Source organism: Crocuta crocuta, unplaced genomic scaffold (genome assembly GCF_008692635.1).
Source record: "Crocuta crocuta isolate KB4526 unplaced genomic scaffold, BGI_CrCroc_1.0 scaffold127, whole genome shotgun sequence".
NCBI lineage: Eukaryota > Metazoa > Chordata > Mammalia > Carnivora > Hyaenidae > Crocuta > Crocuta crocuta.
The window spans coordinates 5,705,034-5,718,544 of record NW_027532008.1 but is presented as its reverse complement, the minus strand read 5'-3'; the positions used below and the strand labels follow the sequence as shown (position 1 = coordinate 5,718,544).

The window sequence follows — 13,511 nt, the reverse complement described above, 5'->3', positions numbered from 1 at the left end:
TCAGCTCAGGTCATGATCTCATGGGTCATGAGTTCGAGCCCTGCGTTGGGCTCTGTGCTGACAGCTCAGAGCCTGAGGTCTCCTTCAGATTCTGTGTCTCCCTCTCTCTCTCTGCCCCTCCCCTGCTTGCTCTCTTTCTCTCTAAAAAAAATATATAAATAAACATTAAAACTCCACAAATATGTATGAATATATGTACAGATGACAGACAGGATAACCATGTGTCTTAGCTTGGACTGCCATAACGAAAGACCATAGACTGGGTGGTTTGAACAATAGGTATTTCTCATAGATCTGGGAACGGGGCAGTCCAAGATCTTGACCAGTCAAGATTCTGGTCAACTAGGTTTTCTGGTGAGAGCTCACTCTCTGGCTTGTAGACATCCACCTTCTTGCTACATCCTCACACGGCAGAGAACGAGCAAGCTCCCAGGTGTCTCTTAGAAGAACTAATCCTATTGGACTGGAGTTCTACCCTCAAGACCTCATTTAGCCTTAATTACCTCCAGAAAGGTCCTATCTCCAAATACAGTCACTTTGGGCATGGGGGCTTCAACATACAACATTCAGACCGCAGCACCTTGTTAATAGCAAAGATCTCTCTGAGATGGGGTTACAGTAGATTCCCATTTCTTCTTTGCTTAAATGTATTTCCTAAATCTTCTCTGAAGAATATATCTACTTTTGTAATGAGAAACACTTTGGTTTTTAAAAAACATTTGAGGGGCGCCCGGGAGGCTCAGTCGGTTAAGGATCTGACTCTTGGCTTTGGCTCAGGTCATGATCTCATGGTTCATGGGTTTGTGCAGATTCTCTCTTTCTCTCTCTCTCTCTCTCTGCACCTTCCCTGCTCACTCTTTTCTCTCAAATAAACAAACATTTAAAAAAAAGAAACATTAGGGGCGCCTGGGTGGCTTAGTCAGTTAAGCGTCCGACTTTCGCTTAGGTCATGATCTCACAGTTTGTGGGTTCGAGCCCCGCGTCGGGCTCTGTGCTGACTGCCAGCTCGGAGCCTGGAGCCTGTTTCGGAGTCTGTCACTCCCTCTCTCTCTGACCCTCCCCTGCTCACGCTGTCTCTCTCTCTCTCCTAGAAATAAATAAAACATTAAAAAATTAAAAAAAAAGAAACATTTGATGATCAGAAGCTCAGACAGGCTTCCTGACTTCCTGTTCTCACAGCGCTGTCAGCAAAGGCGGAAGTAACCCACGCGTCCAGCGACAGGTGAGCAGATAAACAGAATGTAGTATATAACACAGTGGAATATTACACAGCCACATAAAGGAGTGCACTCCATATAAAGGGATGAAATTCCAACACCTGCTACAACATGGATGAACTTCCATGAATGGAAGACGTTCTAAGTGAAACAAGCCAGATACAAAAGGACAAATACTGGGGGCACCTGGGCGGCTCAGTCGATTGAGTGTCTGATTTTGGCTCAGTCATGATCTCAGGGCTTGTGAGTTCAAGCCCTGCATCGAGCTCGCTGCTATCAGAGCAGCACGGAGCCTGCTTTGGACCTTTCGTCCCCCTCTCTCTGCCCCTCCCCTGCTTGCACTCTCTCTGTCTCAAGAAATAAAAATGAAATCTTAAAAAAAAAAAAAGGACAAATTTTGTTTGGTTCCACTTATGTGAAGTACCTGGAATAGTTAAATTCATAGAGACAGAAAGAAGAACGATGGATGCAGGGGCTGGAGGGCAGGGAAATGGAGTTAATGTTTAATGGAAACAGAGGTTCAGTTTGGGAAGATCAGAATGTTCTGGTGATGGCTGCATAACAGTGTGAATGTACTTAATACCACTATCCACTTAAAAAATGATTAAAATAAAGGGCGCCTGGGTGGCTCAGTTAGTTAAGTGTCCAGCTTTGGATCAGGTCATGATCTCACAGTTCATGGGTTAGAGCCCCTCATTGGGTTCTGTGCTGACAGCTCAGAGCCTGGAGCCTGCTTTGGATTCTGTGTTTCCCTGTCTCTCTCTGCCCCTCCCCTCCTCTCACTCTCTCTCAAAAATAAATAAAACATTAAAAAAATTTTAATGCTTAAAATGGCTACATTTTATGGTATGTTTATTTCGACACAATAAAAAATCTAGGACGTCTGGATGACTCAGTCCATTAAGTCTCTGACTCTGGCTCAGGTCCTGATCTCATGGCTTGTGGGTTCAAGCCCCGTGTCGGGTTGTGTGCTGACAGCTCAGAGCCTGGAGCCTGTCTTCGGATTCTGTGTCTCCCTCTTTCTCTGACCCTCCCCTGCTCACGCTGTCTCTCTCTCTCTCTCTCTCAAAAATAAATAAAACATTAAAAAGTTTAAAAAATAATTCTATATGGAACTTCATTGAATAAGGATAACCACAAAACTTGAAATACACAATGATCACTAATCTGTTTTATATATTTGGTAAATCTTAATCCACTCGACATGATAAAATATCTTTTTTCCTATTTTGGAAAAAAGGCTAAACTGGCACATTTTGTTACATACTATTTTACCACAATAAAAATGTTAGAAAAAAAGAAGAAAGTACTGATATGTGCAACCAAAAATACTAGGCTGAAGCTGACTGCAGCTGTTGGGGTCCTCGTGAAGAGGGTGCTGGGCATCAGGAGAGAAACCCTCCAGCACCGGGTTGGTGGTCTGTGCCAATCAGCATCACTACGCCAGCTCTTAGTTTCTGCCGGCTTGAGAAAGGCCAAACACGTCACACACTGCAGTGCAGTTCAGTCCCAGAAATTCCACAAAGGATGGGGAGTAGGAATTGGCCCCTAGAGGCGTGGATGGGAAAATGCATTCTTGGTAGAAATGCACAGAAGCGTGCAGCCCATGGTTGGCGTGGGCAATTTTGAGGGGCTCGGAGCAGCTGGAGTGAGGGTAAGGGGGACAGAGAGAAAGGACAGGACAGACTCTGGGGGCTTGTTAAGGCTGGTGATAACCAAAGCCACTGTTTACTGCCTGTTCGCTATTTATTCCTTTCCATAACCCTGAGAGTCACAAGCTACTGGCCCCATTTTACAGATGAGAGGCTGGAGTGATCATTGCACAAATCCCTCCCTTTTAGAGCTGCTTCTGCACTACCCCTGGGGGGGGGAGGGCAGGGAGCCAGGCAGTCAAGATGCCTCCACCTTCATCTCTTGGCTCTTTTCCTTCTTCTCTTTCAGTAGCCCACCAGGATCAGCTGGCCAGCCCTCAGGCCTCCTGGGAAAAGCAGACTCATGGGAGTTGAAGAAATTCAAGCCCCTTCCTCCACTCCAGGGTCTTAACACACTGAACTCTTGTGGGAGGTCCTAATGGGCTGCTGCATTTCTTAAGTCCAGGGAGTTCCATTCACACTGTCAGCTGGGTACTTCCTGGAGTTGTATAGTGCACAGCCTAGGCAGCTGTACCAGGCCGCTCTGGAGCTATAGATGTACTTCCTACCTTCAGGAAGATGATGCTGGGCTTCTGAAAAGTCAGGCCCAAGGAATTGTGACTGAGAGTGAGGCTGACCAAGTAGCCTAGGCTTTCCAGTGTTAAAAATGTGGGGCCACGAGATCCAACATCCTACATCCCGCTGAGCACTCTTCGATGTAGATTCTCCCAGAGGCCTCTTCGTTCCTCAGCCCTTGCTGTTTGGCTTGACCTTGGATGCCCTCTGTCACCACAGACATCGCTGGTCCACTGGGATTTTTGTGTTCTCTGGAGCCTTGAGGTTCCTCAAAGGTGCCTCAGTGCTGCCTCAGGAGTGAGGTGGGCTGGGGAGGGAAGGCTCTGCTCTTATAAGGCCTATATTTGGAAATCCCAAAAATTTTATCCAAAAGGATTCCCTGGCTTTTGTTTTATTTTTATTTTTTTTATTTTTATTTTTATTTATTTCTAGGAGAGAGAGAGAGACAGCGTGAGCAGGGGAGGGTCAGAGAGGGAGAGAGACACAGACTCCGAAACAGGCTCCAGGCTCTGAGCTGGCAGTCAGCACAGAGCCCGACGCAGGGCTTGAACCCACGAACTGCGAGATCATGACCTGAGCAAAAGTCGGACGCTTAACCGACTAAGCCACCCAGGCGCCCCTTTTGTTTTATTTTTAAAATGCAGTTTGAACCTTTCGGTTCCAGATAAACTTACCCTGGATTCAGCCCAGCCCTGCCTGACAACTGCGTGGCCTGGCAGTGGGCACAGGCGATGGGGAACGGGAGCTCCAGCCTGCTGTCTGCTGGTGTCAGCTTTCAGTGGGAGGGGGAGGCGTGGGTGAGGGAAGGCTGGGAAGGCTGTAAACTCTAGAGCTTAGGGGGCCGCCTGCAACCAGAAGGAGTCTCCCCGCACCCAACCCCAGTCCTGGCCACCGGGCTCTCAGCAGTAGCCCCGAAGCTGGTCTCCCGGCATCCCCTTCCCCACCTCACAATCCATCTGCCACACAGAAGCCCAGGCGAACCCTTTCAGAAACTCACAGCTCATATCACTGCTCCCTGCTTCTGACATTCTAATGGCTTCCAATTATTTTCGGTATAAAGTCAAACTCTTCACCATGGCCTTCCAGCCCCCCACCCCGCCACATTGGCCCCTGCCTTCAGTTTACTGAAGCCCCCCACTGCACAGCTTCTTTCTCTTCCTTAAATACACCTGTCACTCCCACCACAGTGCCTTTGCACCGGCTGCTCCCTCCTCCCGGAAGGCTCTTCCTCCTCCAGATTTTCTTACAACTGGTCCTTTTCCCCACCAGTCCAGCCTGGCTCAAATATCACATCCTCAGGAAGGCCTCCCCCGACCAGCCCAGCCAGGCAGCCTGTCCTTGCCCTGTAACTTTCTAGCGCGTGACCTGATTTCTTTCATTCATAGCACTCATCCAAGTCTATAATTAACTTGTTTGTGTGTTTATAAACATTGTTTGCCTCCATCTCCAGATGATAGATTCCAGAGTATAGGGACCCCTTTGGCTGGTTTACTACTGCTTTCCAGCACCTGGGACAGTGCTCTAGGCCAACACTTGATGAATCTTTGTTTAATGAATGAATGTGAGCTGAGGGAGGTGGCCACAAAGAGATGTAAGTTACATCCAGGGGGCCTGGATAGAGCTGCATTGGGTGGGTGACACATCCTCTTTGGAAGGCTAGCGACCCTGAGATTGAGAAAGGGATCTCTCTGAGCCAGTGCCTGTCAACCCCCACAACCCAGGCCAACTCACGTCCAATTATGACAGAGCCCCAGATTCTTTCTGGTGCCCCTCAGTACCTGCACACCCATCCCCACATCCTCAACGTCTAGGACTCACTAGTAGGAAACTGACACAGAGGAGCCTGGAGCATACTGCTTGGAAGGAATCACGATAATAGCAGTTTTCACTGGGGGAAATCCCTACACTGAGTGGTATATCTATTAAGAACTAGCTGCTCCAGAGCGAAACTCCAAGGTCAAGGCCTGACACCACCACTTTGTAGCTATGTGACCTTGGGATAGTAATGGGGATCGTGACAGTACCCATCTTACAGAGTTTCTGAGAGGATTAAAGCACTTAAGAGAATTCTAGTAATGAAGTGTTAGGTAATTTCCATAGATTGCACATTAAGTGTGAGAATTATCACCAAGCATTATGCATTTATTGTGCCTTTACATGGGTTAGGAGCAGCGTTAAACATTTTGTTACCTCATTTATTTTTTTTAAGTTTGTTTCTTTAGAGAGAGAGAGAGAGAACACAGGGGAGGGGCGGAGAGAGAGGGAGAGAGAGAATCTCAAGCACTCTCCGTGCTGTCAGCGCTGAGCCTGCAGCCTGGCTCAAATTCACGAACCATGAGATCATGACCTGAGCCGAAATCAAGAGTTGGACACTTAACCAACTCAGCCATCCAGGCACCCCTTGCTATCTCATTTAATTCTCAAAAAGACCTTGAAAGGTGGTCCTAATTATCCCCATCTTACAGATCAATAGACTGAGGTTCAGAGAGCTGAACTAACTTGTCCAAGGTCATCCAACTAGCAAATGGCAGAGTTACACCACAAACCTAGATCTGTCTGCCTTCCAAATTCTTTTCAACACATCTCACCGTGTCCCTAAAAGGCAGAGAGTTTTCCAGAGTCCCCTTACCCAGGCTAGGTTGGGCTGCTTGTTGCATACCCACTCTCCCTTCCTGGCAGGCACTCCCAGTCCTGGTCCCTCCCCTTGGCTAGGAGCTGGCTGGCTGGCTGGCATTCAGGTGTCGGTGGCATTTCAGGCGGCCAGGCTCATTTTGCTTTCCGCGCACACGAGTGGGAATTGCGACAAATTGCAGAGAAGGCATCACTGGCGGGGGCAGGGGTGGGGCGTCGGATTTACCAACAGCTTCCTTCTGCTTCCCGGATGTGCCAGCTCCAGACGCAGTCTGTGATCTGACATCCCCAAGCCCTTAGAAAAATTCTCGCGCCCCAGGTCAGAGCAGAGGCAACCTGCTCCTGCGCGCCACCTCGAGGACATTGCCGTTACTACACCGCCAGGCAAGCCTGACTGTTCCGTGAAAAGTCAACTGAAAATTTCCAGGGGCCGCTGATAAAGTGCAACCTTCCTCACTGTCACAGCGGTGCCCTTTGTGGTCTGCTCCCTGCTGCTCCAGCTCCAGTTCCCAGAGCACCATGCTCACTTACATTCGCATGTTCCGCTCCCACTGCCCGGGAGACCCTCTGCTGGCTCGTCTACCAGGCAAACTCTTTTTTATCTTTCAGTTCTGTGCACAGATACATTTTCTTCCTTCCATGAGGTCTTCTTTGACTTCTCAAGTCATATTGAGACCCTCTTTCTATGTTCCCATCGAATGTTACAGATTTGAAAAACATTTTTTGAAAAATAAGAACAAGAAGTATTTTAGTGTCTGCCTCCATGCTAGTGATTAGCTCTATAAAGGCAGAGTGGTCATGAGTGTAGTAAATCTTTGGCTAGGCTTAGAGGCCACAATTGGTGGGCTCCAGATGTGTTTGGTTTGCCCTACTGTGACTTTAAAAATATGAATATGTTGCCAATATTTAAAATTTGGAGTTTCATATGAAAATTGGGATCTCCCGCTTTCCTTAAAAAAATCAGAAGACACGGTGCAGATTCTGCATTTCCATAAAGCAAAAAATAGCTAGGCTGGGTGGTGAGCGCCCCCTTCAGACATGCAGGTACTCTCCAGTCTGCCATGGTCTCCACTAGTCACCCACTGTGAACATGACCTTGACCCCTGGAGGATGCTAACTTTGCAAGGAAGTGCTCAACAAATGTGCTCACTGCTTGGATGGATGGATGGATGGATGGAAGGAAGGATAAATCGATGGATGGGTGGGTGGATGGATGGATGGAAGAGAAAGATGAAATAGAAAGGTAGAGAGTGCAGGAAATAGTCTGGGTAGTGGACAGGGTGGATTTACAAGATTTGCTTCTGTCTCTCTGGATTCCCCACCCCCAACACAGAACCGGCAGGAAATGGTGCAACTGCTCTAAAGGCAAACATACTCTGTTTGAGTGACCTTCAGAGAAAGAATGCATAATGGGAGGGAGTCAGGAGACTTCAAGGTCACCAGGCAAAGTCAGGGGAGGAGTATGGAGGTATAAATCCTTACACAAACATGAAACGTTTTTATTACAACATCACACCCAGAGCTGGACTAATGGTCAGTGTTTCCTTTAGGGATAGAACAATCAATGCTTCACTATGCAGGGCCATCCTTCCCGTTCCAGGTCACTGTGCATCTCTGGCCCCTGCCTACAAATGCCCAGCTGCTCCTCCCCCCTCCCATTGCACACTGAATGTTTGTGTCCTCCATAAATTCACATGTTGATACCATACCCCCCAATGTGATAGAATTTGGAGGTGAGGACTTTGAGAGGTCATTAGGTTTAGAGGAGGGTGGGGGCCCCACGATGGGGTTACTGTCCTTATAAGGAGGGAAACCAGAGCTGTGTGTGTGTGTGTGTGTGTGTGTGTGTGTGTGGTGCAGACGCAGCAAGAAGGAAGTGAGCTGGGAATAGGGCCCTCATCAGGAACTGAGTTGGCTCACACCTTGATCTTGGTCTTCCCATCCTCCAGACTTATGAGGAATAAGTGTCTGGTCTTTAAGCCACCTAGTCCGTGACGTTCTGTTATAGCACCCTGAACTAAGATCCCCTCCAAGTCAGAGTGACAAGCAAAAGTGCTCCACAGGTTTCCAAATGATTCTCATTGAGCCCCACTAGTATAGAACCGGGATGACACCAGAGCCTTCATTCTCAGGCCTCACTCATGGAAGCCAATGCCAGGGGGCCACAGTACACTTTCCTTCAGAGGCAGACGGTGGTCTCAGACTCCCTGTCCAAGCAGCACTCCCCAGAGCCTCCGCTCATCAGCTGGCCCTCGGCAGCCATTTCGGAACAGAGCAATACAGCGGCCCCAGCAACATCTCAGGTCTGTGGAATCTTCAGAAAGCCTTAAATGACCCAATTTTTGTGCCTCTTTTCTTTCTAGTGTTGGTCCTTCTGGTACATTAGGCCTAAAATAACAGAGGGGCTCCACACATAGCCTCCTAGAAGCCAACACCCTTACCGTCCTAACCTGGTTACCCCAGCATTCACTATGGCCCCCGGACACTAATCATTTGCTTTCATCCACCTCTAAGTCATCTCCCCCTGCTATGACCTTGGACCTCCTCCCGGACCACAGCTCACACTCCCTCTTTTCATCAGTCTCTCCTTAGCAATCTCATCCAGTTTGTGGCTTCAGATACTAGATACAGGCTAATTACTCGGAAAGTTAGGTTTCTAGCACAGACGTTCTTCCTGAATTCTAGCTTCGTATAACCTAACTGCCCATTCAACTTCTCCACCTGAATGACTAGGACACCCCTCAAACCCAGCACATCCAAACCTGAGCTCTGCATCTCTCACCGCAGCCTGATTTACAACCTTCCCTCTTCCAGTTAAGGGCAGCTCCAACCTTGCAGGTGCTCAAGCGAGAAGTCTTGGAGTCATCTTGACTCTTCATATTCTCTTGTACCCCTCCCCAGACTGTCGGTGAATCCTGTCAGCTCGCACTTCAAAATATATCCGGAGTCCATTACTTCTCCCCACGCTCAGTGCTGCCATGCTGGTCCAAGCCACCATCATATCTTGTCTGATTTCTGGCTGGTCTTTGCTCCTGCCTGTGGCCCTGAGAATCCACACTCAGCACAGCAGCCAGAGGCATGCTGGTAAATTCCCTCCTGTGCCACTCTGTCCCCCAACTCTCCCGCCTCACTTATTTGCTCCAGCCCTGGCCACCTCACTGCTTCTTGACCCTGCCACTCAGGGTCCTCGGCTTGGAATGACCCTGATATCTGCATGATTAATTCTTTCATCTCTTTCAAGGGTTTGCTCAACGAGGGCTCTTCTGACCACCCTGATGACCATCCTTCCCAGCCCCCCTCACTCTGCTGTTTTCCAAAGCACTGGTCACATATTTACTTATGTATTACCTGCCACTCCTTGCTAGAATACAGGCCTCAGGACCACAGGGCTTTTCCTTCTGTTCATAGCTATATCCTTGGACAGGAACCTAGAACAGTCCCTGGCACATAGTCACCCCTCAATAAATATTTGATGACTAAATAACTGGATGAGTTATGCTGTTTTGGGCAGCCAAACCCAGAGATCACACTCCAGGTATAGGCTTTTAAGACCTCTGTCCTCACTGGGTTGAACCTGACCTTCAGAATATTCCCCAGACAGTGATGGGGCAGCAGTGACTGGTCAGCCACCCCAGGGAAGGAGCCAGATCTCTGATTCAGGGTCCCACTTACTGTCCTAGAATTTGGAAGCAACATAATGTATGAAGTTTCCTCCTTTCTCCTGCCCTGGGCTTCCTCCATGAAAGCAGAGAGAGGCACACAGGCTGAACGGGACCTCTGGGATGGAGAAGCCCACGGCTTTCTTTACCTTTCCATCGACGACGGCCTTTTTGGAGAGGACGTGGCTGATGACTTGGAGTCCACAGAGTCTCTCCTGAAAGAACAGAGATTGGAGATGAGCTTCTCTCGTAGGCACCAGTACTGATCGAGAGAGCTCAGAGCCTGGGGAGGGCACTTCCGGAAGCCAGGCCTGCTGGGATGAGGCTGATGGAACACACCTGGACCCCAGGTGCCTGGAGAGGAAGCTCCAGGTGGTGAGGGCTGGTCTCTGGCACGTACCCTCCATCAAATGAAGCGATCAAGGGAAGGAAGCCTCATATGTGCCGGACACATTACGTGTTACGCCAAGTGTTACTCATTTTAAAAAAAGATTTTAGGGGTATCTGGGTGGCTCTGTCGGTTGCGCATCTGACTCTTGGTTTTGGCTCAGGTCATGATCCCAGGGTCATGGGATCAGGCCCCGCTTAAGATTCTGTCTCTCTCCCTCTGCTTCTCTCCCCAACTCATGCTCTAATAAAATAAATAAATATTTTTTATTTTTAAGCAACCTCTATACCCAAAGTGGGGTTCGAACCGATAACCCCAAGGTCGAGTCCCATGTTCTACTGACTGAGCCACCCCAGGTGCCCACCCCTCTTTTTTTGTATTACTAATTATTAGTAATTAATTCTCAGTAGGCTCCCTTCCTTCTTGCTATCGGGCAGGCATGCCTTGGCTAGCTGGAGTCCACGGACACTGGAATTCCTAGGGTTGCCTATTCTCACGAGGAGCTGGAGAATATCAGCTTCAGCGCCCCCGCCCGCCCGTAGGCACCTTACTTAGGAGGAGAGGAGGGACACATGGGCCTTGGAGATGGAAGAGTTGTTAAAATGGCAAGTGAGAAAGGGCACAAAATTAGGTGTATACTGTTTCTAAAGTCACACAGGAAAACCAATGCCAAAGAGAAAGAAAGGTTGTAAGAAAAAACAACCCTGGGGTGTTTGGTTGGCTCAGGAGGTAGAGCAATCGACTCTTGACCTTAGGGTTGACTCCCTACACCATTGGGTGTAGAGATTACTTAAAAAATAAATAAAAATGAGGGCACCTGGGTGGCTCAGTCGGTTAAGCAGCCGGTTTTGCTTCAGGTCATGAACTTGCAGTTCGAGAGTTTGAGCCCCGCGTCAGGCTCTGTGCTGACAGCTCAGGGCCTGGAGCCTGCTTCGGATTCTGTGTCTCCTTCTCTCTCTGTTCCTCCCCCACTCGCATCCTGTCTCTCTTTCTCTCAATAAATAAAGATAAAAAGCATATTTTAAAAACGAAAGAAAATACAACCAGGGTTATGTTAGACTGGTGGGATCAGAGCTAAAAATTTGTTTCTATTTTTCAAAATGCATGTGGCTACATTTTCTATGATATCAAATATGTTTTCTTCATTTATTGGCTTTATACAAAAGTCTTTACCATTTATTTATTAATAAAACATTTATTAATTTTTGAGAGAAAGAGACAGAAGAACAAAGCTCCACAGCCCTAGGCCGTCTCATTTCTGGTTTTCAGATGGTGTGATGTTCCTGCGTGGGGTTCCAGCTTCCCCCTCACCCTCCGGGTGGTGTGAGAGACAGTGGGTGAGGCAGCTTCAGGGGCTAGCTCTGATTATCCCCTGGACGAGACCCGTCCGGCCCTAGACCTTCACCCCAGCTTACAGATGGGGGGAAGCAGTAGAGAGGGAGAGGAGAGGAGAGACCCTTCTTCACATGCCCCTCCAACCCCTCACTGAACCCTGGAAGTTCCTCTCTGGGGGTCCTCCCCGAATGCCCCCTGGGGATGGACAGGTGCAGGCCTGAGTGGGAGGCTGGAATCCCTGTGTTGGAAGAAAGAAGGGAAGACATGAGCCTCAACGTCCGAGACTCCTCCCATTCCGGCCCTTCTTCATTGCTTCTCTTTGAGAGCAAACGAGAAATATTCTGCCATTATTGCAAATGATCATCATGAAAAGTATTTAGGAATAAGAAAGATGCTTAGGATGCAATAGGAAGACAAATAAACAGGGATATAATCGTTTGTACGCTTCCTCTATAGGAACGGAAAAATGATGTGTGCAAGCAGATCAGGACCAGGAGAGACGGGGATGTCCGAAAGCTGTTTTCGCTGATGGAAGTTGGCACACTGTGGACAAATATCTTTCATTTTTTATTTTAAACGGCACTAATGTGGTTAGTGTTTATATAATAAATAAGTAGAATGAACGCTCATTAAGGAAACTAAAACAAAAAAGCTCACCAATAAGAGTTGAAATTGGACCCCTGCCAACTTAATTTTCCCCACAAGGTGAGGGGGCGGCCTCATTTTCTGCTCAGCCTCAGCGACGGCTTCGTTTCACAGTGAAAAGTAAATCAGGATTAACTACTTAATGTCCCAGGAAAACGGTCAAGATGTTGTCAAATGGAAAACGCTCATTACAAAACCAGCTCTTCCGATGTACACTTACTTACAGGTTCAAAAGATGAGAAAGATACACATGAAAATGATAACCGTGGTTATTTCTGTTCTTTTCTTTTGTGTTTGAGTTTCTAAACTTTTTTTACATGTTTATTTTTGAGAGAGAAAGAGCAAGTGGCGGAGGGGCAGAGAGAGAGAGACATAGAATCTGAAAAGGCTCCAGGCTCCGGGCTGTCAGCACAGAGACCAACAACTTGAACTCACATGCTATGAGATCATGACTTGAGCTGAAGTTCGACGCTTAACGGACTGAGCCACCCAAGAGCCCCTAGTTTCTAAACTTTTTACACTAAACATACCTTACTGTTGAAATAAATATATGTAGGCAGAAAGGTTACAAAATAATATACAGAGCATACTTCCATATTATTGATATAATAAGTACTTTATGGGTAGGGATGAAGCATACAAGAAGGATACAAATGATTATATAAATGATATTTATATTTAAACACAGGATGATTATACATGATTATATGTGCTTGTTTCTAGGTGATGGATATTTTACTTTCTTATTTGTATTTTGTTAATGTTTTATTTATTTTTGAGAGAGAGGGAGAGCACAAGTGGGGGAGGGTCAGAGAGAGAGGGAGACACAGAATCCAAAGAGAGGCTCCAGGCTCTGAGCTAGCTGTCAGCACAGAGACTGATGCGGGGCTCAAACCCACGAACTGCGAGATCATGACCTGAGCCGAAGTCGGACGCTTAACCGAGCAAGCCACCCAGGCGCCCCTCTTATTTGTATTTTTAAAACCTTCTCCAGTGAGCAACTAATTACCTGTATAATAAAATAAATATAATACAAAATAGTTAAATTAAAACATTAAATATAATTAGAATATATTACAAATAAAACACTTTATTGTTAAGAAGAAAAACCCTGAGAAAATCATGCCTACTTTTCAGCCCACACTACTGAGTCTCATAGACTAGGGGAACGGGAGAGTGAGTGACCAAGTTCAGCCCAGGACTTGGCCTTCTGCTTTCCACACGTCTTCTCTTCCATACTTGTCATCCCTGTAGGCCTTTAAAAAAATCGCTTTAATGATCATTTAGTGGGACTGGGGATGGAGCAAAATGAAACACATGTGTTCAGGCTGCTGCCGTTACCCAGATATTTATATGGCCTATTCTCCAGGTTAGTCCCATATCCCATTTGGTATCAGCCTCTAGTCTTTCAATTTCATCCCATAAGACC

At 47.4% G+C, this 13,511-nt stretch overlaps 1 protein-coding gene across 2 annotated transcripts in view; it reads right to left on the bottom strand.

Moving 5' to 3' along the window:
* The window catches only part of TCEA3 (transcription elongation factor A3), a 37,657-nt gene that overhangs the window by 13,266 nt on the left and 10,880 nt on the right, over positions 1-13,511 (bottom strand). For both annotated transcript variants that reach the window (XM_077775748.1, XM_077775749.1), the window contains one exon: positions 9,864-9,929. In XM_077775748.1, the coding sequence (XP_077631874.1) occupies positions 9,864-9,929 (66 nt within the window). The remainder of the gene's footprint in view (positions 1-9,863; positions 9,930-13,511) is intronic.